At 45.6% G+C, this 24,401-nt stretch overlaps 1 protein-coding gene across 1 annotated transcript in view; it reads left to right on the top strand.

Moving 5' to 3' along the window:
• ror2 (receptor tyrosine kinase-like orphan receptor 2) overlaps window positions 1-23,889 on the top strand; it is a 38,379-nt gene extending 14,490 nt beyond the window's left edge. The window contains exons 2-9 of the mRNA XM_070924371.1: window positions 4,286-4,357; window positions 10,276-10,563; window positions 10,767-10,797; window positions 16,592-16,713; window positions 16,868-17,182; window positions 17,670-17,912; window positions 20,421-20,626; window positions 21,079-23,889. Coding sequence (XP_070780472.1) covers window positions 4,286-4,357; window positions 10,276-10,563; window positions 10,767-10,797; window positions 16,592-16,713; window positions 16,868-17,182; window positions 17,670-17,912; window positions 20,421-20,626; window positions 21,079-22,536 — 2,735 coding nt within the window. The 3' untranslated portion in view covers window positions 22,537-23,889. The remainder of the gene's footprint in view (window positions 1-4,285; window positions 4,358-10,275; window positions 10,564-10,766; window positions 10,798-16,591; window positions 16,714-16,867; window positions 17,183-17,669; window positions 17,913-20,420; window positions 20,627-21,078) is intronic.
• Window positions 23,890-24,401: the final 512 nt, after the last annotated feature.

Here is a 24,401-nt window from a genome sequence, read left to right as displayed (position 1 = left end):
CAGGACTTGACTTATTTAGACGGGGGAAATAATGTGTGCCCCTCCAGGTACACCGAGACCATAGCCATGCACCACAGAGTCCGAACCACAGCAGGTCACGTAGGAGGAGAGGTAAAAAACGCATTCAAATGGATGAAGACAGTCTCACGCACGGCACAAGATAGTGTTGTATAATGCTAAACATCTAAGCTAATGATGTCGAAATGCATCTTTTTCTCAAAGTTTTGGCCGTCCATTCACACCAACAGTTCTTTTGCACTGCAGATACTTAACAACCCGTAACCTGGAGCTTGATGCGAGGATCCGCTGCATGCATTTCCTTTTGTCCCTGCACCGTTTGGCTGTGTGCTGTACACCCAGAAACCTCCTGGTCCACCTTTTGGTTTGTAAATCGCTGGCTGCAGCTCCCTCTGAAAGGCCTCATCCCGCCGGGGACATGTTGGTTTGTCCAACAAGCGTTTTCCACTGTCCCTCTCTTTTGAAAGTATCGGTTGTCCAGCAGGTGGCGATAGGGGTAGTGGTCACGGTAAAGGGGTGAGGTGCTACAGAGGTAACAGAGGTTACTCCGACAAGAATAAATGACCTATTTGGCACCGTCAACCGGGAGAGGTGGTACCAGACAAGCTGATCAACAATGTTGTTCTTCATTAACCATGGTACTTAACCACGCAGCTTTTTAACACTCCGTTGACCACTCACATTCTGGGAGAGCAGTGGTTGAGTTTTCAGTCATGTGTTCCTCACGTTTCCCTCATGTCGAGGAGGTTTAACTTGACCAGCAACATAATTTCTGCCTCTGAAGTAGCTCTGCCCTCAAGAAACGCGACAAACTCCACTGACTGTTGAATCGACCCTCGCCGAAAACTCAAGGAAAGGTTGGACGTGAGGGCTGAAAATGTGGTGGGGGTGGAGGATGGGGAGTAACGGAGACAAAGGTTAGAGGACTGAGAGGCAGGGGGAGACACACACACTCACATACAAGCAGTTTAAACAGGAGAGGGAAGGAAAGTATTGAGGTGTGCCAGAGGGCCCTCAGTCAAAACCCCAGTAGATGGAGCCGTGGCCTGGCCTCTCAGATCTCAAAGGGCCCTTTCATGGTGGAGGCAGCAGGCTGTTGGAATGCAGCAGCCAGCAGTCTTATTCAGCTCTGGGTGGAAAAGCATCCTATTGCCCCCAATCCCTCCAGTTTCCAAGGCTGTGGATCCCTGTAATCAATCACGGCCACCTCCTGATGTGACCACCTGCGACCAGGCTTCAAGGAAGCTCAGCTCAAGTTCTTGGCCGTCTTGGTTTCTTCTAGCGTACCGCCAAAAAAAAGCATCCTTACACTGTACTATGTGTGTTGTGGGCTGCGTGGTGTATAGGTGGGCTCAATGGCATCCACTCAGCGACTTAACAAGAGTAGAATCCCACATGTGGCCCCTAGAGGCTGCAGTGTTCATTACAACCCACAGTGCAAGAAACAGCTCACATATGAAGACTGATGCCTCTCACTGGTAGTTGGGGTTATGTTGCACAAGAAGAACGTTAGTTATGATCACTTATTTAACCCTGAAATGCGCACCTCTGGTCTTTCGCAACCCAGGACTATATTAAACCCTGTCTAGTTCATGTAAGTCATTCAATTAAAAATTCTGCAAATGAAGATGTACCTGAGGCCACTGACGATGAGGAATTTGCAAATCCAGATCATTTAAAAGCGCAGCAGGAGCGTGAGAACGACAAAGCTAGCTCAGGCGACACGGGCTTGGAATGGGACAAAGTTCAAGGTACTGTCCGAGTAGCGGTCCCAAGAGATGCTAGGACTAACGAGGTATAGTTACCTCGACTGCCTCAGCCTTGCTATAAATGCGGAAGTATCCAGAAACAGAACTGCTGGAGCTTTTTTTTTTATTGTTTTCATGTAGAAGTGGGCAATCAAATTAAATAGAAAACCAAAACCCCCCAAAAAACAAATGAAATTTCTGTTATTGAGGTTTTTTTAGACCAGAAATATCCCGAGGTGTAGGCTGCAGTAGGCCAAGCATTGTAATAATAATGAGATAACCTCAGCTTCATGTTAAAAACAGTTAAGACATCACACTTATCATACTTTACTTGTCTGGATGATGATGATGTAGAATTACGTCAAATTGTCTTCTATTTTCTACTTTGTCAATTGCTTTTAGCATGTTGATCGAAATGTATTATACTGGTTCTCTATCTTACCCCCCAAAACATCTAGCCATTAGTTCACTGCACCCAAAACACCCATGCATTTAGGCTTAAACCTTTACTTCCATTGAGATAAAGATCAGAAAGTATGATGCAGGACCTGCCTTAGTTGATATTGTAATTTAGTGTTTGATAATTAGGCCTTGTTTAGTAGTCGGAGCATGCGCAATCGCTGCACGCGGGCGACCCTCATAGGGGTCTGCATGGACCCCCGTGTGGACATGGGTGGATGCCGACATTTACGTCACAACGTGGAAAGTGTGAAGCAGGCCTTATTGGTTACAAAAATGCAGACGAAAAGTTCAGATATAATTCAAATCGTAGGCCTACTCAGTAGCAGATTTAGATTTTAGAAGTAGCAAAGTAGTTTTACATAGTGTAATGCATACTTAAGAGTAAAATAACCCCTCAAAAATGTAGTTAGAATCCGTTGACTTCCACCCCTGGACGTGGGCGTCCATCATGCAGGGAGGGTTTAATGAAAAGACGCTATTGGGTGTATTGTGGGAAATGTAGGATGTAGGGAGTGTTTTTGGAGCTTCACCCATACTATGGACTAAAATCCTGCTGCTTCTCTCTCTGGTGAATCCCCCCAACTATACACCTTTAATATCTGAGCTATGCAGCTTACCTGTATCGCACGTTTGCCTGTGCACTGAGAATGTTTTCGCAGCTCTGACTGTTATTTCATGTTCTCTCAGGAACAGATCAGTCTTTGTTGCTTCCACTCAGTGTTTAGTTGGTGATTTCTGCTGTAGATCAATAACAGATGGGAGCAGTGGGACGTGTATGGCCAAAGGAAAGATCAAACAAAGACTTTGTGTTTGGTTTTCTGCGGTCGTGCTTCATCCTTGCAGTGCGATCATGACTGCCGTGATGTTTAGAAGATTGCATGTCTAAAAATTGGGGCTGGTCAGACACACTGGCTTAATATCTCGGAGGACGTGCTTGACACGTCTTGGCTAGATGATCTCCGGGGGCATGGCCGAGGCGGAGTGAATGCAAATCTGGCCTCTGCATCGGACGCAGAACTCTTTGGTAAAATCAAACTGAAGGAGACTTGTCTCCAAGTCTGCCTGCATCTACAGCTGGATTGAGCTCCAATCTATAGATGAAAGTGTGGCTCCTGAAAGGAATGCATGCATGGTTTTGTTCACTGACGTCCTCGGCACCACCAATTTCCTCCTCCACCACCCACATCTGTCAGGCACATGGTCCGTATCGCAGGGAAGGTAGGAGCCAATCCCAAGTCAACTGGAGCCATTAGCCGAGCCATACGTTGTGTCTGCACACATGCGCCTGATTAGCTCCCTGGGAGAGTCAGGCCCAATCATACAGAGCAGCCAGAGTATCTATTACACATATTATATGCAGCTGAACTGAGAGCAGTAACGGAGAACAGTGAAACAGTCAGATTTTCCAACGATTGTTATTCCACTGTTATGTTGTCAGGTGGACAGTATCCTCTAAAGACAACAAAGTGTCATCCTAAAACAATGCACAAAATATGACCTATCGTATTTATCTGCTGTGGTAGTATAGCCTGTATGTGTTACGTCTCGCGTTCTTCCCCGACGGCGGAGAGGCCTGAAGGTCTCAGTACGCTTCAAATGAACAAACAAAATGTTTCTTTGGTGATTTGGGTAAAGGAAACCTTTAAACAGACCAGGCACCATGAAGCACTTTGAGGTCTCAAAACATAATAATACAACATCTCTCAAACTTAAATGTAAATCAAATGAATCTATGGTTTAAGAAACAATGAAATTCCTCTCCATGCATACAATAGACATTTTGCATTTTACAGTCATGTTCTAATTGACAGATTGCCCTGAACGTCACTGAGAACATTGACGAACTCTTAATATCAATGGCCTTTTCAAGCACCACCTTCATTTCAAACTTCTTACTGCAAAGCCTCTACAGATAGTTCCTTAAGTAGCGCCTGTTGTCCGACACGTTTGTATCATTTCTGAATAACCTTTGCAGCCTCCGTACCACCACCAAGTCAGACTTGTCTTGCTTGATTTCAGCTTCAGTTTTAACTCTTGTATCCTCTCTGTTTCTGCAGCTGACCCAGGTCTGGCAGTGGATGCAGACGGTGTGGCTGAAGCCCAGAGCGGAGCTGCGCCCACAGCTGAAGGTAAGAGAAATACTTTATAATCATTTTGTTTTCTGAACTGCTGTCAGTGTGCACGGTTAGTTTAAAAAAATAATACACCTCTGAAGCTCAATAATGAATACGTTTTTATCTCATTTGTTTAATCCGTACAAAAACAGATGTGGAAATATTTCAGGGGGAGCTACGTGCTGGAACTATTTCTTGATGAACCACCACCAAGCGCAGTAGCTTTTCCTGGAGTTGTCGTCACACTGAGGTTGCCAGGTTTGGCACTCTTGTGCTTATACAGAGACCGAAACCAAACGCTGTATCCGACAACCAGCACTATAGCTGGACCTGCTGCTCAGAACAGTACCGGGCGAGCCGCAAATAATTCCAGCACGTGACAAATTGTCATTTTATACTCCTGTTCATGTATAGACTGAGCAAGTAATTTGGACAGAGGCTGGTTAGCTGTTTCCCACTACTTTCAGTCTTTAAGCTAAGCTAAGCTACTTGCATTTCAGGCCCCAAACATGGTCCATGCAAGTATGCAAACGCAGGTGCTTCGTGCTGCGCAACATCAAATTCACGTGTTGTTGTGCTCCAGAGTGAGTCGAGCTGCAGTCTGAGAGTTGCAGCTAGGGGGCGCTGTAGCATGAAACAATAGATAAGCTGACCTCTCCTGTCCGGGTTCTGCTGCTAACTGCTTTAAATGTCAGTAACTCTCTTTTAGTTTGTTGACCTTTTGACACCTAACTTTTGTTTCATGCAGGCAGTGCATTCGTTTCCATTTGTAATGCAGATTTAGTTCACTTTAGTTAAGTTGGCCTGATTCCTAGTTCTTGAGTCACCAGTGCTTTGGGTGCTGCGGCTGGACGGACATCTTGTCAGGCCTGAGCAAAAGATGCAACTCCTTGAACAGAGCTCTTAAATACAGGAAATGGCCAATCAGACTGTACCAAGTGCCTGCCACATCATGGGGGGGATTGGGATTTCTCGTGTAGAGGTTTAGTTTATTTCTTACGAGTGTTTTAGTTGGTGTTGGTGCTTTTGTTTTTTCGGGACTTGAACTTCTAAACTGAACTTAACTCCAAGCTATGCTAACCTAACGTAAACTGAATGACACTGACCAGACAAAACGGACCTAACAAAGATAAAACCGAACACAAACGGGAACATATATTATGGCTACACAAAGACAAGCACTGCCACCTAAACTACAAACAAAACAAAACAGGACGCATCTTCTCCCCATGCCTGCCAGCTCGGTCCCTCGCAGGTTCACAAATCAGCCGTGGCTGAACAGTACGACGAAGCTCCAGCTGAACATGTCTGTATCATGGATATATCGATGAGAACCATATGTAGGCCTACAGATATAGCCTATATATTTATGACACTTTGTCACCTCTTCCTCCGGACAGGAATGAGGTCATGGAAACGTTCTGATTAGCTCTATAGGACTGAGGTTTGTTCGGATGGACAAATGGGGGTCGGGTATGGAGGGATGGAAGGGGGTTGGCGGGCAGGGTGATGGAGGTCGGGTTTCGGATGAAGGGGGTCAGGTACGAGGAGATGTTGAATGGGGATTGATGATGGGCCTGGAGGTGTCGAGGAACCCAGGGAGTGAGACCTAGGGTGGGGGCATGTCTCGGTGAGCTTCCATCGTTCCCCAAAAGGGGAGCTCCATGTGGCGAGGTGGGAGTGGGGCCCTTGGATGTTGTTGAGGTGTTGTTTAACGATTTTCAGCATCTGCCTTGGCATTTCTGTTGGTTAGGACCTCATCTATGTTTGTGAGGTGTTTTTAAAGATTAACGTCTTCAGTAGGAACCAATAGGTCCCAGACAGGGTGAGGTAGTCAGAAAGGGTTGAGAGACGGCCATTTTTGTTGCATTTGTTGACAATAACAACAATATAGTCTAGTCTAGTCTCATGCTTTAAGATATGACTCAGGTTTATTGCAGCTGGAGTCTTATTTGTGTCGTTTGGTCCATCCTTTGTATTGGTCATGGTGACATTGCCTTCACCAGGTTAGTTGCTGAGATCTGGAATTGTTGCTACATTTCAGTGGATTCCATTTCCAAACTGACTTTGCTCAGCCAGTCTTTCCCCCCGTGTCAGTGAACGCGTGGCAGCAATCAGGCCTCTCAGCTGTATTAAAGGGTTCATTAATGATTAGAAACAGGGTTGTTAATGGCTGTGCCTTCTGGTTTTTAAACCCCTTAGCTCTGTCATGCAGCATGGTGGGTGTTCAGTGTGTTCACTCCTCGCCCCCGTGAGCATCAATCATGTTGTAATTTCAGGGGAAGTTTCAACACTGCTGCAGCAGGGTCTGTTTAATACCAGGGTAGGGAAAAAAGGAATGGTACAATGTGAGGGCTGTTTGCATTGGCCGTCAGTTCTCCAGGGACCAAAGTGAGCTTGTTTTCATGAACATTTTGGGAATTATTCTTTAGAACAGAAAGGAAACCCTGCCGAGCTTTCTATGTAATTGCTCTTTCTTTGTTATAATAATTATTTCAGGTGTAGTTTGAAAGCATATTGTATAAGTAGTAAGTGTTGTAAGGGCGTTCACAGAGGTCACTGTTTGTGATCAACCAGATCACGTGCAATTTTATTAGAGTAATAGATTATTATGGATGAATGTGGAAACATGTACAGCATTGACATTTGGCGTCGTGGCTCTGACCTTGCACTCCCCATAAGGAAGCTTGACAAGCTTACCACAGCAGGAAGTGACGGTGCCTATTCCAAAGAAATACCTTACTCCTTACAGTTTGTAAATATCCAGTGTTTGCTAAACAACAAGTAGCTGTATGAGAACGGAGATGAAGTCCAATAGAAATGAGATAAAATTGTTGAAAATTTTGTGTCATATCAATCTCAAATATCACACCAAGGTTTAGGTTGCTAAGTGCAAATTGGACAACTTCAGGCTCGCTGTCATTCAACCTAAAAATGCAACGTAGCTACGAAGCAGTCCTGCTCATTTATCTACAGCATTGGCCTTGATGGCACCCACAGGATTTAGAGGGATGGCTATCATGGCCACATCTCTGTTCACACGTGGATATCAAAACATCGCCAAACCCTACTTGACAATTGCGCATATTTGATGTTATGGACACATTGCAGTTGGTACCAACAAAGTACTGAGGCTGGTTACCCAGGCCCTTTGTGAAACCGAAGCGTAACAGCAAGCAGATGTCAAATTCACACGATCTCTTTCAACTGTGCTCGCTGTGTGTTTTGTGGGTTTCGTTTTCCCACAACAGAGATCGGTCACACAACTCTCATACCTCAGATTTCACAGCGCCTCATCAGTGCACGAATGCACCGTAATTCAGCAGCTGTGTTAGACTAGATTCACACTTATTTGGGCTGCTTCTTTTTTTTTTTTTTTTTCGTAGCCAGATTTCATGTTGGACTCATGATTATCTCTTTCACGAAGTCCTTCATGTCATTTGCTGCATTTCGTGAGTAGTAATTTCTTAGACAAACAGGCCGGTTGTCCAAGTGGACCGGGCATTGGAAGCTTGCCAGAGAGCCGACTCCGGGAGAAAGCTGCTTTTCATTACCTCTATCTCTTGGGGGTAAGACTAATCAATCAAGCACTTCAGCCTCGATATCTGAGACAGCCATGCCTCTATAAAAGTACCTTACTGGTCACAAAGTAGTTTGGCTTTTGACCAGGAATGATGATGTCTGAATCTCCCAGTGGATTATTGAAAGTGGGCCCAGTGTGCATGTAGGCATGCTGCCTTTGCCTCTGCAGGATTGGATTACATTCTATTAGAGAATGGTGATTGATAAAAGAGTTAAGAGTGAGGGTCGGGGACAGGGGGATGAATGGGAGCCGGGGGAACAGAGGGAATACGATGTCTGGGGGTGTGAATGAAAGTGATAGATGGGCTGGCACGCCGAGACGGGTCGCAGGTGGAAGTCGGTCGTGGCTGTGAACACAGAGCGTCACGCAAGATCCGAGGGAATGCTACAGGAGGAGCGCGCATTCAAGAATCTCGTCATGTAGCTTGACTTATCTGCCAAGTGAAATCAAATTTGAATTATATCTCAAATTTGCCACCAAAGGCTTTACAATCTGCGCAGTTTACGGCCAGAGCGCCCTGTCAGTCCGCAGTGTTTGTCTTCACTCCTTTAATCACTGCTGCGAGGAACATCCGAGCTGCTTTGGATCTGCTGCACGTCACCCGTTTCACCGTTCCCCCTCCTGCCCATGCCCTCACACACTCATTCAGGGAGTCGCAAGTCCGTCCTCGGGTGAAGGACGAAGACGTTCTAATTAAAGGGCTGCGTGGTGACATCACTCGTCTGTAGCCTGCTCTGTGGAGAGCTGCTCTTCTGGGCACACATCTCCGTTTTTTTCCATTGCGTAAACTCCGGAGCCTGGCTGCTGCTCGAAGTGCAGATGGCACTAAGGGCCAAGGGATTTCTAAGTGTGTCTGTGTGTGTGTTTATCGATGCCTCTGCACCTCAACTCATTCCTTTTTATGCCCTTATACAGTAATCTGCATAACTAACAGGGATCTAAGCAGAGAGTCAAGAGTGCCGCAAAGCATCTACCAAACCAAACCTTCCTGCGTCGGCATCGAAAACACACTAACCTTATCGCCAATGTTTGGAGAACAACAAGAGCCCTGTGTCGGACTCCAGGGCTGTTTGAGGCTGAGAATTGTTTGAATCAACGGTTGATGAGCGGCCAGCAACTTATCAGGCCTCCAGAAAGAGGAAACAGCGCTGGAGTAATTTTCCAATTGGAATATGAATGGCTCACTGCTCGCTCTCATGTCCTCATTTACCTTTGTTTCTTTCTTTCTCTGTCCTCCCCCCCCCCCCCCCCCCTTCTTTCCATTACTGTGGGCCATTTATCCAGCTTTATTTCATCTACTGTCTGCTGCACTCACATCTTTCCCTCAATTCTTGGAGGGAGAGCTGTTCGGGGGCCAGGAGTTGGTGGCGGGGAAAGGTCGGTCGGCCAAGAATTGGTCCGTCCGTTCAGCACTGCGGCCCATAGCAAAATATTATAACAAATACATACTGTTCCCACAAAAATACAATGTAGAAAACACATTTACACACCCCGCCCACGGAGGATGAAGAAATGGATATGCCAACACGTTTGCTGCCACAGCTCCCCGACCAAGGCAACAGCTTCCTTGTGCCTTCAAACTTTGTGTGTTGACTTGGGACGGATGTAGTCATTGCAAGCTGAGTTTGATTCTTTGGGCAGCAGTTATTGAAATGGATTTGAACTGTCAAATAAATAGTAGTTATTATTATGTCACTCCTCACTCCCTGATGGGCTGAGCTCGGTGCTTCCTTTGCGGGGTGTGGCAAGGTCAGAGGCTAGACGACAAATGTTAACACTGTACGTATTCTACCTTCACATGAGAACCCATTCCGCACGAGCATATCCGAGGGCAAAACCTTCAGTCATACATTGGAGTCTCTCGAAATGAAATTACAATTCAAAGGCTAGATAGATAGATAGATAGATAGATAGATAGATAAGTAAAAAAAATAACAAAATAAAATAGGTATAGGTAAGACCTATATACACATTTCCTTTTAAAATGAGTGTATTTAAAGACATTTGTTCTGTATGTATGTTCAGTAAGTATGCCTATGTACAGAGGTCGGCACAGTGCAGGACCACACAGGTTATTGACAGTCTTCGTGGTGGTTGTATTCCATTGGACGCCCTTGTCCGGTCACAAATCTTGCTGCCGTGTTTGCACTTTACTGTGTTTTGCCCCAGCAGATATGGAAGTCTTTTGTTGTTATCTGTGCGTAGTATATGTCTCTGGATGTTGCTGAATGTCAATGCTGAACCAACGCTGTGCTCTATAAATGTCAGATTTCTGTAGACCCCATTATGGCTGTTTCTCAACTTTGATGTCCCTTTAACCTGAAACTCGCTGTGCTTCATCTCCTGCAAGGCTATTTTCTGGAGTTCCAGGAGCCAGTCAACAACATCACCCACTTCCAGGGTCAGACAGCCACGCTGCACTGCAAAGTGGCAGGAAACCCGCGGCCGTCCATCCGCTGGCTGAAGAACGACGCCCCCGTGGTCCAGGAGCAGGGGCGCATAACCATCCGCAAGACAGAGGCAGGGTCCAAGCTCCGCATACAGGACCTGGACACGACCGACACGGGCTACTATCAGTGTGTCGCCTCCAACTCACTCAAGGTCATCTCTGCTACTGGCGTCCTCTACGTCAAACTAGGTAAGGTTCACATTTAATATTTATACAATGACTTAGTTATTTAGGCCTGAACTGTGTGTTTAATTTCAACCTTTCTTGTTCTGTAGAAACTGTTTATAGGAGTAACTAAGAGGCCATGGTGGTCTTTTGCGTTTAGTCATAAAGCTATGAATCATGTGCTTGTGAACACCGTTTTTATTTGTGTTTTTGATTTGGATTCGCAGGACAGATGCCCACACATGGCCCCAATGAACCGTGAGTGAACACCTTCTAGGATTGTTTTTAAGATGTTTTCAACCTCTCGCACCGTATAAGCCTCGAATGTGGCTATAAAAAGTCAGTAGTTTCTATGTAGTTTGTAGCGTCATTGACGAAGAACAGCGTCCGTGGTCAGCTCGACAGCAGTTACGGTGTAATTAGGTTTCCACAGCAGGAAATCATCCCTAGAGATTTCTCAAACCACTACTGTATTGTAACCAACTTCTCTGCTGTCCATCCGTGTGTTTAGTTAAGTGGTATATTTGCCAAAACATGGCTAAACACACTGCTTCCATCAGTGGAGAAGTAGGTTGCGTTGCAGGTGTGATTTGAGGAGGTTCTAAGAACATTTCAAGACTTTCCTCTGTCGAAGAAAAACATGTTATTTGAAAACTTTGAAAGGACTGAACTCAACGACAACGTTCGAAGCCAAAGAAAGATTAGAAATTGACGTTTATTCATGCTTGAATCTTATGTGCGCTAGAATCTAGGACATGGACTAATGTTGCTCATGTGTTTGGCCAACTGGTGATATGCCAGTACATTATGTGAGTAATATAATATACTATGTAGCACTATTCATTTTTCATCAGTCATAATACCAGGAGGGTTATGGAGTTACCCCCCCCCCAATGCTTTTAAAAGGCTGGTAATGATGTTAAATTCACGGTCAACCCATTTCGGTTAAGGTTATGTTTGGTTTTCGGGTTCTGTCAAGGTTTTGGAGTCATCCTGTGGTTAGGATTAAAGTCTTAGCTTCAGAGTTCAGACTGGATTTAGAAACAACCACAGCTAGCAACCCTTTCCCTAATTACACCGGCTGAAGGTTTGTAGTGGTGGGGATGTATGCAAAGGTATGGCATTTAGGAAACGGCTGTAGCTAATGAATATCCTCAGAAGTGCAAATGCGTGTGTTTGTGGTGTTAGAAGTGTCTGCCCAAAGCTAAAATGGGCATGCAAAGACATGTCAGCTAGCACTCATACCTCCGCCGCTCTGACTGACTATTAGAAATGGCGAGGACCTTGTGACTTGTGCTGTGCGCCGCGGATTGATGCAACCAAACCATAAGGGTAGCGGGACGTGCAGCTTTTCTTCTCTCTCTCTCTCTCTCTCTCTCTCTCTCTCTCTCTCTCTCTCTCGTGGGTTTGACTCACCAGGAATAGATTCCTCGACCAGCAGTCAGTCACTGGCCGGTGGTTTGGACAGGCCTGCTCCGAACTGGAAAGAATGCTGATTCATGTCCTCAGGCGGACTGACTGTGTCTGAATGCCTCTTCCAGGGAGCTTATCTCATCAGTCAACAATATGACTCATTTAATGTGTGTGTGTGTGTGTGTGTGTGTGTGTGTGTGTGTGGGGGGGGGGGACTTGCACTAAGTCACATTAACAATATGAGGTAGACCTACTGTGTCACAAGGGTATTATGAGGTGGACTGGTTTGCCTGCATCACGTTTAGTCTGCCTCAGTTACTATGACGATAACTATGTGACAGTTACAGAATGAGTGAGGTCGACTTTATCACGACGACGCAAAGCAGCCGCAGGCAGGCCAACTGTCACTGTAAGACTATGAGGTATACACACTCGTAACGCCACAAGGTCGGAGGTACCCCGCATGACACTAAGAGTATAAGGTCGGCCAAAGGTGGGAAAATATAAAGTTCTCACAAAAACAGTAAGAGATAGGTAACACTATGAGGTGAGGACAATGGTGTGAGGTGGGCCCACCACATAAAAATGAAAGTGTAAGGTAGTCCTTCCAGAAGTAGTAAGAAGTAGGCCCAGTAGGTGTTAGCTTAGCTTAACATGACGACTGGAAACGGGGTAAACAGCTAGCCTGACTCTTTCCAAAGGTACCCCCAGGGGACCCAGGGGTCATTTTGTGGAGTCTTTGCTAGGTGCCCTGAACCTGGGAGTTTTGGCGGATCCGGGGAGCAGTTAATTCAAGTCAAAATGGGCTACTGCATTTTGATTAAACTCTCAGGGTGCGTTCAGAACAACATTAGTCCTGCCTGAAAAAACAACACGGCCACCCTCGTCTGGTGACCAGCGTGGTCGTGTGGGTCGTCCTAAACTCAACTCAACCTTTGCTGCAACGCCCCGTGACGTCACCCGGCAGTGACCGATCAAGGGCATGCAAGCGCACTTTTCGGGATTTGTAACGTGAATGTGAATATTTCTAATGCTGACCCTGCGATCGTCGCGCTGAAAATAGTTGCAGCCGAGAAAACTTTCTAGTTAGTTAAATCCTGTGTATTGTGAACCACTGTCCAGTGTTTCGGTCTGACAAACCCTCAAACTCATGGATCTGTTACTCCTGCTGGACTTCCTGGACCCTGTTTCGTGTGCCTGAAACAACACGCTACGCAGCCGCGGGTTCGTTTTAACACAAGACTGCTTTCAGCCTGAATCCTCACAACCTGTAATTTGACCACTACGATGACACAGGAGGAGTTTAAAACATTCCTAAAATCAATCCAGGTTCACCACTCCATCTCGGCAGGGCAATTCTAGCAAACCATTTTTGGTCGTTATGATTGCAGCTAAGTGACAGGACACTTCCACCTTCCTCCTTGCCAGACCTGTTGGAACAGGAAAAGAAGGGCTCAAAGCCTGTAGAAAATGGGTGCCTTCATTTATCAGTAAGTGGTGGTATGCAATAAGACGTAACAGTCGCCGAATTCAAGTGCTGCTAGAGTCATCATCGGTATTCCTTCCCACACTTCAGCAGCTCAATAGAATTACCTGTTCAGCGTAAATCTGATTGTCGGCAATGGAAAGCAAAAAGAGTTCACAGAATAGGACAAAGCAGCCAGCCCATCATTGGCCATTAGCACAGCGTTGAGTGAGTGTCTCATTTTAGCCAGCATGCGGGTCTTTGCTGTGTGTGTGTATATATATATATATATATATATATATATATATATATATATATATATATATCCCCTCGGCCTGTTTGTTTTTCGGATTAAGACTCAAGTCGGGCCTGGGAGACTAAGCCCAGCGCAAACATGACACGGGAGTGACCTCAGCAGAGAGCCAAGTGTGAAAACAAGTTCAGATCAGTTGGTTGAACCGACACAAACATCCTGTACAACGTCGACACCGACCCAGCAGCTCAACGCGCCGGCGCTTTTTTGCTTGCGTTTTATTCAAGGAGCAGGTCCTGAACGTCTTCCAGTGATTTCAGATGTTTTCCCCATTACAAAGCTACGTTTAATAGTTGTGGTGATCCTACGTTCTGACGGTTTACATCCAGTGCCAGTATTTTAGTGTTATCTTTTAGTGTCGTAGTGTCGTACGACGATATCTAGCAACAATTAATGGCAGTAATTTACACGTTGCTCCCTAAGCTTATAAAAAGGTGACTTAGACCATGTTGGGACAGTACAATGCATGGTTTTTGTACCAGGACACTGGAAGTGCTTGTGTTGAGGGTCAGATTCTGCACAGGGCCCCAGGAAGTTTTGGGCCTGGAGTGTCACAGGAAGTCATTTTCTACCAGCCATCATCAGACCTTACAATACATCCACTGTGTTTTCTGAGCAGGGCTGACATTGATTCATTTGTGGATCAACTGTTGTAGTCGTCTTGAGAGAATTGGTGGATTCAGGTCCTCAGCTGACAAGTCCTAATAAACTTCTTGTACTAATAGGCACCATATTCAAGTTCAGGGTGTAGTAGGACAACATTGGTCAGTGGGTTCTTCTGTACACCGTGGTCCAGAGAGAACAACTCTTTCTTGTCTTATATTGCCTTGAAATTGTCAAAGATATTCACAGTGACCCCAAATGATTCTTTTTTTTTTCTGTAACCCTCTGATTGCAGCCCTTAGCAGCTATCCTTGTTCCATTAATTCAATTACTTAAAGGTCCCATATCATTCATCATTTCAGCTCTATATTTTTTATTCTGGGAGTCCACTAGAGCAGGTCTGCATGATTCACAGTTGAAAAAAGTCCTTATTTATCTTCTCCTGGCCCTTCATGCGGCCCCTCAGTTCCCCCCCTCTGTCTGAAACAACCTCCAAACCCTCGAAGAGTAGTCCTTATTTTTATTTTTATTCTTATTTTACCTTTTATATTCTACATATTTGTTGTCAAAACAATAGCACCTTCAGACCACGGCAAATTCCTTGTAATGTATGTTACTTGGCAATAAACAGTTTCTGATTCTGAATTTCTGATTCTGATTCTGAGCAGAGCGCTCCAAAAACTTAGACAGACTGAGCGGGTGGATGAGCGTCCCTGTACTTGGTGGGTGGTGCTGTGTCTGGAGCAGATGACCTACTTGGGGGCGGGGGGGTGTGGCTGACTGTATAGTTGTGACATCACAACCTTACGGAAGTCCTGACGGCTCATTTAAAAGGCGCAGTGTCTGAATACGGGCTGTGTTTCATTTCTCCGTGGACTGAGCGTTTTGATGCTTTCACAGTATTTATACAGCACCCAGACCTGCTTTATGATAAAAAAAAAAAGGAAAAACACGCCGCATCTGTGATACTCAAGAAGCTACCAGCATCCCCTTTCCTGTCGGACCACAAAAGCGACTTCTTCCTTGTATTGGCCAAACATTTCAGCTTTAGCCAGATGCAGTCCAGTTGGCGAGTGGCTCAGTTATCAGGACGTTTGCTCAGTTGTCAGCACTTCACCTCAGTTTGGAACTTGGGTCATCACACACGGGTGGTTGTGTTAGGGGGGGAGATGGTAATCCCTGCCTCTGTTCAAGAATGGTCTCTGGTGGGTGTCAACGTCCTCGTCCTTGATCTCTCTGCGGTTGTCCACTGATTTCTGGTCAGTGGTCTTTGACCTCTTCCTGGGTTAGGGTTATTTTTTTGTTTTTTCTCTGCTCTGCGTAGGAGGGTCCTCACCACCGATCTTTACGCTGTAAGTGGTGTTTTCCCCAAGATATTCAGAGTGATTCCAAGTGATCCATTGGTTCTTCACTCATTCAGCATTTCCAGTAACCGTACAGTTTACAGGAGTAAATGCAGAGCTTTACAGTAAGCCCATCACTTCTTCACAGAAGGAATGCCAGAGGGCAGCTCGGTAATGACTTTTCCATGACATAATGGTTTTAAGTCCCCCACAATGAGAAATGATGATATGATTTAATGCTTTCCAGGAATGACTGATCCACTGTGTATGTAAAGGCGGAGTAGACGAGTTGCAGACATGGATGTTTCAAACAATGGATGAGAAATCCAAATATGGGGGCTTGTTCGTTCTAAGTGAAAGCTGCTCCCCCATCACACAATGCCTCCTCCAAAACGCATGGGCGTCTTCCGGTGGCCGAGCCGGAAGGGCTAGTCTGTACACATGACAGGAAAATGATATGCTGACATTTGAGCTGCCGCTGCAAATGATGAGATTTACCATTTAGAGTATTTTCAAGGTATGTGGTGCTCTGGAAATGAGCGTTCAAGTCGAGTACTCATGATAATCATGAACGGTATTAGTATCATCTCCTCTCTGTAGCATGAGCAGTTTCTTTTTTTGTGCACTTTGCATCTCTGTAGTGTTCATTGTTTCCTGACAGCATGTTTCCTATGTAGTGTGATAACTACAGTCATTCGAATCTGAATGATCTGAAGCCAATCTGGGGCATTTTCTTAGCTCGTTATATATTATCCCGGGTCAATATATCAGGAGAGCTATGCTAGTAGTTGTACGTGACTTCTGTAAATATGTAACTTCATCCAGGTATTAATTAAGTGGCTTAATTTATTTGTTTTGTCACTTCTCTATCTCTGCATCCGTTAACCTAAAGCGCTGTTTGTTTCTCCTTTTCAGCTCGCGTGAAAAGGGTTTCTGCCAGCCATACCGAGGCATCGCCTGCGCTCGCTTCATCGGCAACCAGAGCATTTACGTTGAGTCGCTGCAGATGCAGGGGGAGAGTGAAAACCGCATCACAGGTAAGAAAATCCACCGGCTCTCTTAGTTGGAATATTGCACTATTATCAGTAAAACGACTGGGTATAATTCTAACTACAAAAGATATCTGAGATTGCATAAACATGTGGGAAACAGTTCAAACATGTCTTTCAAACGTGTCCCCCTCCCCCCCAGCTGCCTTCACTATGATTGGCACCTCCACCCACCTGTCGGATCAGTGCTCCAGGTTCGCCATCCCGTCCTTCTGCTACTACGTCTTCCCTCTGTGTGACGAGGGCTCCCGGGGCCCCCGGCGGCGTCAGCTCTGTCGCGACGAGTGCGAGGCCCTGGAGAATGACCTGTGCCACGCGGAGTACACCATCGCCCGATCCAATCCCATGATCCTCATGCAGCTGGAGCTCCCCAGCTGCCACCTGCTGCCACGGCCGGGCACGCCCGATGCTGCCTCCTGTATGAGGATAGGGGTGCCACCGCAAAAACTGGGTCCATGTAGGTGGATGCTGCAGCTCGCACACGTTACAATTTACTGAAACTGTCATTTATCCATTCAATTCAGTCCTTTAGATGGGCTGTCGCTGTAGCTTATCTTAACATATATCATATGTATATCGGGCCTGGACACACTTAAGCTGAGGTTGTTCAAGGCTTGTAATGAATTATCAAATATCAAATACAGATGTTCCAATAGATGTCAGTCTCTCGGAGTCAGGACTTGGTGGTTAGCCTAGCTTAGCATAAATACTGGAAGCAGGGGGAAGCAGCCAGCCTGTCTCTGTCCAAAAGTTCAAACATACACCTGCCAGCACCCTCACCGGTTGACACAGTGTGTCAAATAATGAACTGAATATGAATAACATTACAACAACACAAGTTCTGAATACGCAGTCATTTTGTAAACAACACGTAAGCCGCCTCTCTTACAGTGTGAGGGAGCGTCCATACTGAGCCCCTGCCTGTTTTACAGACTCCCCCACAGACCACAGCTGCTACAACGGAAGTGGGGCTGACTACAGGGGCACCGTCAGCGTCACTAAATCCGGACATCACTGCCAGCCGTGGAGCGCCCAGTACCCCCACAGTCACCACCTGTCCCAGGAGTACCCCGAGCTCTGGGGAAGTCACAACTTCTGTCGCAACCCGGGAGGCCAGATGCAGGCACCCTGGTGCTTCACCCTGGACCCTCAGGTCAGGATGGACCTGTGTGACATCCAGCCCTGTCGTAAGTACCACAATGCAGTAGTTACGCTCTTAATACTTACTTGGATTGTTAACATTTTCAAGGTTTATTCGAAGATAATGAACGTTTTGAGAAAGGTTTAAATTTGTTTTGTGAAATGCCAGCCCCTTTTATACAGCCTGCTCAAGGCGGGAATGTTGTTCCGCCTTGTCGTCTGTATAAAACATACGAACATGGAATGGGGAGGCGTTGTTGTTTTGCCTTTAAGCCAGCAGCCGAGGTAGCAACAGAGCACAATTATCGAACGCGGATTGGACCTTTACGTTTAGTTCGCCGTCCGCTTTAACATGTCTAATATGTACGTCTTAAGACAACAGAAACTATCCTGTTAACGCGTCCATTTTGAACGTCTCAAAGCGTGTTTTTATTTTCTTATTATTACTTCAATGTCTTGTCTGTCTTTTTGTATCCCATTGGTCTAATGCAAAATTCTTAAAGCCATGATGTTTGTGAATGTAATTGCTTCTGGAACGTCAGCATGCCATCTAACATCACCCACTGGGGCAGCACTATGCCGGCGTTGTTCGGTTAAGTGTAAAAAATGCAAAGCCGACTATTCTATACGGCAGTATTGGGGCTAGTGTGAATAAAAGAAATTATCTAGATTGGTGTGGTATTAGACAATACTACCCTCTTTTTTTTAACCACCCTCCACTGGCGTATGCCAATGGCCATTCTCATTTTAGCGCCATACGCCGACACTACAGTGTCATTTTGTGGTAACAATTAAGACCCTTTCAGACATGAATCTCTCATGTAAATGAGATGGCAATTTTACATGTGAGTCTCGTGTCTAAATAAGCATCTGAGTCACTTTTATCTAAAAGTCATGGCAGCAATCTGGCCTAAAACATGCACAAATAACGTCTTAAGAGATTTCAACACGCAAACAGCTGACCGGGTTGATCCGCTCTTGTCGAATAGGGTGTCGGGAAGGAAGTCACAGCGATTTTTGGCTATTGATGTTTGTCGCTGAATAGTTCGGTAAACTATGCCTTTATCGTGATAATGCTTACCCCATTCAGTTTCAATATCAATAACAATAATCTCCACATCTGCATCTGCTTGTAATGTTCCCTGTCCTGCCACTAGGCGTCACTATGCACATTCACATGTTAGTGCCATCAATGAGGAAAGCTGAGTAACCATGCATAATGTATGCTGTATGGCTGATCTTTAACATGGAATTCTGCTTTATGTTGATGACACTGTAGTGTTCTGCTCTGTGCCTAGCAGTGGGCTGTATACCTTCCCCCGCAGAAAGTTTCTCTGGCTTGTGTTTCATACACGAGTATACAGGTTACTGAGCTGATGAGCTCGAGATGTTGTCACAGAGGTCAATCATTATTGATAATTTGACAGAACTTTCCGTCACATGTGGAGCTGACAGGTGGTCGTAAAGGTAAATCGTGCCGCTACATTTTTTGACAGGTCACACGCCCAGTCAAACTGCAGACAGAGGTATCACCGGCCACTGCTGAAAGATGTCCAGGGACATTTTGAAGGTCAACAGAAACTCAGCTTCTGGAGTTCATAAACCCCCCCCTACAGAAGCTATATATATATATATATATATATATATATGTATAGTAGGGGTTTTACAGAATAGTCGACCCTGTGCGTGGTTGTAGAGTAATCGTTCATCTGTGGTTGTAGCACGGTGCAGTCATTTTGTTTGAGCATGCAATCATAGTCCATCATAGTAGGCTATTCAGAGCTTTTGACTGAACTAAAGGTGGACATAACTTTGGTTGTTGAACATAGATTTGGTTGAACAGTCATTTTCTACGTTAAGTCAGACCTGTCAGATAAACAGAATTGAAGGTATTTAGAGAAGGGGAGACCCCCGCCATCCCTGAATTAAAGCAGTCCAGTTGTTACTGCAGTCACACAGCTACAGGTCGGCCCCGCCTACGTTAGTTAACCCTTTACTGGTTGTATTTGAGGCGTTTTTCGACGGAATCGATCGTTGTTACTGGGTGAGAAAGTCAGGAATGTCCTAACATACGGTTCCAGTTTGCATAGCGTTGTATAGCTCGCACTTACTCTGTCAACAAGCAGGGCTCATAACAAACAGGGCTGATGTTTTGCCCTACTATATGACTTTTGTAGAAATGCATTACTACTGTAAACTGTTTCAGCTCCCCAGGGCATCTTTGTACTTTCTTATACTGTATCTGCCTGTCAGCTCATTGTCAGTTATAGTGTATATCTATAATGACAAATAACCTTCACAGCTTCTGAAGTGTGGAAACTAAGTCCCAAGTCCTCACCAGCGTTAACTGATTAGAACCGTATTCTTGCGCCATGAGGGTGGATGTGGCGCTTAATGTGGATTATCCATGGTGACGTTATCATCAGTTGACTGTTTAGAGTAAACTGATGTCCCACTAAAACCTCAGTCGAAGAACATTGCAGAGCATTAAGTCAGTGTTGCATGTATGTTGAGATCTTAACTTGCCACTGTCTCTATTGTGTTACTGTCCCCAGAGCCGCCAGAGAACCCCAGGAAGGAGATCCTGTTTATTCTAATCCCTGCTATTGCCATCCCATTGGTCATCGCTTGCCTCTTCTTTCTGGTTTGCATGTGTCGCAACAAGCAAAAGGAATCGACTGACACGCCACCTCGCTGCCAGCTCAGCAGTTCACCTAGCCAGGACATGGAGCTGTCTCACCTCAATCAGCAAAAACACCAGGTGACACACACACACACACACACACACACACACACACACAGACAGTACAGAGGCTCATTGATGAAGGGGTATTCAGTGTATGGCGTCTGACATTAGCACTGCCCATCAGCACTGCAGTGCTCAGTTAGTGCCTGGCCAGAGCTCCACTTCAGAAAACGCTACGGTGCACGTATCACACATCACCTCCTGGACTGTGTAGTGTTTTGCTGTCTGATAGGCCTTAAAACTCATGGATCTATCACTCAAACTCAAATCCCTGGATCTTATTTCATCATCTAACCTGTACCTAAAGCAGCACAGCACCAGTGCTGGTTTTGGTCTAAACACCTAGTAACAAAAAAAGAAAGTGGCCTCCGTACATCTGTTGAATCCCAGTGCTGAAGTATTACATTAGGTTTTATTCTTGGCCATACACTTTGATGACATGTATTTGTATTTATTGGCTTTTGCAGGCCAAGCTGCGGGAGATTAACATGTCGGCAGTACGGTTCATGGAGGAGCTTGGCGAGGATCGGTTTGGCAAGGTTTACAAGGGCCACCTGTATGGCACCGCACCTGGTGAGCAGACTCAGGTGGTGGCCATTAAGACATTAAAGGACAAAGTTGATGCCACTCTCTGTGAGGAATTTCGCCACGAAGCCATGCTCCGCTTTCACCTGCAGCACCAAAGTATTGTTTGTTTGCTGGGTGTGGTCACCAAAGAGCAGCCAATGAGCATGGTATTCACCTACTCCAGCCTGGGTGACCTTCACGAGTATCTGGTGATGCGCTCCCCCAACTCAGATGTTGGCAGCTCAGATGATGACAAGACAGTCAAATCCACACTGGAGCAGGCTGATTTCCTTCATGTTATCACCCAGATTGCTGCCGGAATGGAGTACCTTTCCAGCCAGCAAGTAGTCCATAAAGACCTTGCCGCCCGGAACATTCTGGTCTTTGACAAACTCAGCATTAAGATCCTGGATCTGGGCCTGTTCAGAGACGTCTACTCTGCTGATTACTACAATCTCATGGGCACAAGCCCTTTCCCCATTCGTTGGATGTCCCCAGAAGCTATTATGTATGGCAAGTTCTCCACCGACTCTGACATCTGGTCCTATGGTGTCTTGCTGTGGGAGACTTTCAGTTACGGTCTGCAGCCGTATTGTGGCTACTCCAACCAGGATGTGATCGAGATGGTGCGCAGCCACCAGCTACTGCCTTGTCCAGATGACTGCCCCTCCTGGATTTACACCCTTATGCTGGAGTGTTGGAGTGAATTCCCAGCAAGAAGGCCTCGCTTCAAGGACATCCACACGCGCCTGCGCTCCTGGGAGAGCCTGTCCAACTATAACAGCTCTGCTCAGACTTCTGGCACCAGCAACACGACCCACACCAGCTCTCTCAGCACCAGCCCTGTTAGCAACATCTGCATGAGCACAGGGAGTGCATCGCGCTACACCAGCCCTAAAAAGAGCTTGCCATTCCATCAACCCCAGTTCATGCCCATGAAGGGTCAAATGCATCGGCAAATGGTGCCCCCCCAGCTCTACATCCCTGTCAATGGATACCACCCCATGCCAGCTTACCCATACATGCAGAACTTTTACCCCATGCAAATACCCATGCCCATGCCGCACCAGCAGATGCACCACCCACCACAGATGGTTTCTAAAGCTGGTTCTCACCATAGTGGCAGTGGATCCACATCTACAGGCTATGTCACCACTGCCCCCTCCAACACTTCTGTCACAGAACGAGCAGCTTTGCTAAATGAGGACTCCAGGACCAATGACGGGGACTTGGCTGTAAGGGCGTCCCACGAAGAGCAAGACCAAAACGAGGACTTGTCAGTGCCTGAAACAGAATTGCTAGGTGACAGTGACCCTCCACAGACTGACGAATTGGTGGTCCACTTGTCAGACACATAAGTGTGGTGCTGTTCAAAGAGATATATCTGAATAAGAGATATTCTGTGAGCTGTGCTTGCCAAAAAATTCAATAAGCAGCATCAAGTGAAGTGAGCAAACACATGGAACAGTCACTGAATGTTTTTTCATGAGTTTCTTAGACAGGATTGACGCATTCGAATGTCAGTGTGTCTCATGTTTGCACCTTTCAAACTCCTGTGTCAGTGATTAAGCAAAATGACTTGTGCAATCCTCTATAGACCTTGCTTTTTATAATGTTGCCATCCAGAAGAGTCTGTGGTCTTGCCGATGTTGTGCAACACAAAACATTATCCTATCCACAAGTACTTTGGAGGTCTTGCCTTGACAGAAGCTTCGCCATCTCTGATGCACGTGGTTCCATGAGCCACTTCTTTTCACTTGCCAGCAAGGCCATTCACTGGAAGGCCATAAGGGTTGGATTCATGCCCCCAACATCCACCCTCCCACCTCGGATACTACACCCCTCTATACAGACCTGGCATACCAGTAGGAATGGCTAGTTCGGCCAAAGGTGAGATGATCCCTCACCCTCTTCCAACCCTTTCACAATGTCAGTTTGTGTTTATTGGAATGCACAACCAAGCCAGAAGTATTGCTACCAGAACTGAACCCAGGATCCTGTCGTGGTGGACGAGCTCTGCACCCCCTAAATGACAATCTAATGTTGTCTTTGAGTTTATTATGGTTTGTGAAAACAACAATCATAGAACAATAGAATGTATAATGAATAGAAATGTTGTAGGAGTATGAAAGAAACAGTCTATGGGTAACTTTGTTAATAATTATACTCACTGAGATGTATTTTGGAACTTTCCGTCGAACAAAACAAAAAATGAGAACAAAGAAGAATTTTTGGTCGTTAGGCAATTGACAAAGGTTTCATTCATTCATGTGACTTATTTCCCACGAGGCTGATACCTTTAACATCAACTTTGATAACCAAGTTGTACAGGTTTATAATTTATGTACTTTGGTTTGAACATTTTATTTGTTTATAGTTTTTCTGTATAGGTGAAAATTGCTACGCCTGGTGTTAATACAGTGTCCTCTCCACCACACGTTTGCTTTGTTTAAGCCGTTTCTTTTTTTTTGCTTACCATATAATGTCCACATAAAGTCGTATGAATAAAACGGTGTTTCCCTCCTTGGTAAGAGAAGGGAGCCATGTGTTATCACTTGATTATGTTTCGTCATCATCTGTCATTCAACATTGCAAGAGTTTATTGTATGGTGCACTGCACAGTTACATTAGGCCAAAAAGATGTACTTTGTAGTGAATAATACATTTATTGCTGATACTAATAAAAGAATCTTAAGAGATCACATACTGTACCTTTCCGTCGGGGTTCACGTTCTCATTTACAAATGCTTTAGATATCTAGATATGTTTGTTGGAGTTATATTTCCCTTTTATAATCAAATTTACAATTGAATTAAACGTCAAAACAACAGGTAAGCATGTGATGGATGCTAGATCCTGCTGAAAGTATCTATTTGACAACAAGAACACGGGGTTTGAGAGAATATACTTAACTCCACCTACTTTGTTTATGGACCTTTCAACCTCTGTCCCTCTTTGAACATGGACTTTGGAGTCGGGTGTGAATGGCCGTTCCCCTGTTGGCCTCGAGTGCCACCACGAGTCTGCACCTCCCTCTCTCCATCCTCCTCCTCCTCGCTGATAAGAGTTGTGCTCTGCATAGGATGGTCCTCACCTCTGATCTCTGATGTCGTAAGTGGTCCTTGTGCTCCCATCAGCCTGCACACGGTGCCTAAGAAAGCCAGTGTCCTCTTCCTGTCCCACATACAAGTTAGCCACATTGATGGGTGACCCCCATTAAAAT

Source organism: Enoplosus armatus, chromosome 18 (assembly GCF_043641665.1).
Source record: "Enoplosus armatus isolate fEnoArm2 chromosome 18, fEnoArm2.hap1, whole genome shotgun sequence".
Lineage (NCBI taxonomy): Eukaryota > Metazoa > Chordata > Actinopteri > Centrarchiformes > Enoplosidae > Enoplosus > Enoplosus armatus.
The sequence above is the reverse complement of the archived record's forward strand: the minus strand, read 5'-3'. Positions and strand labels throughout refer to the sequence as shown.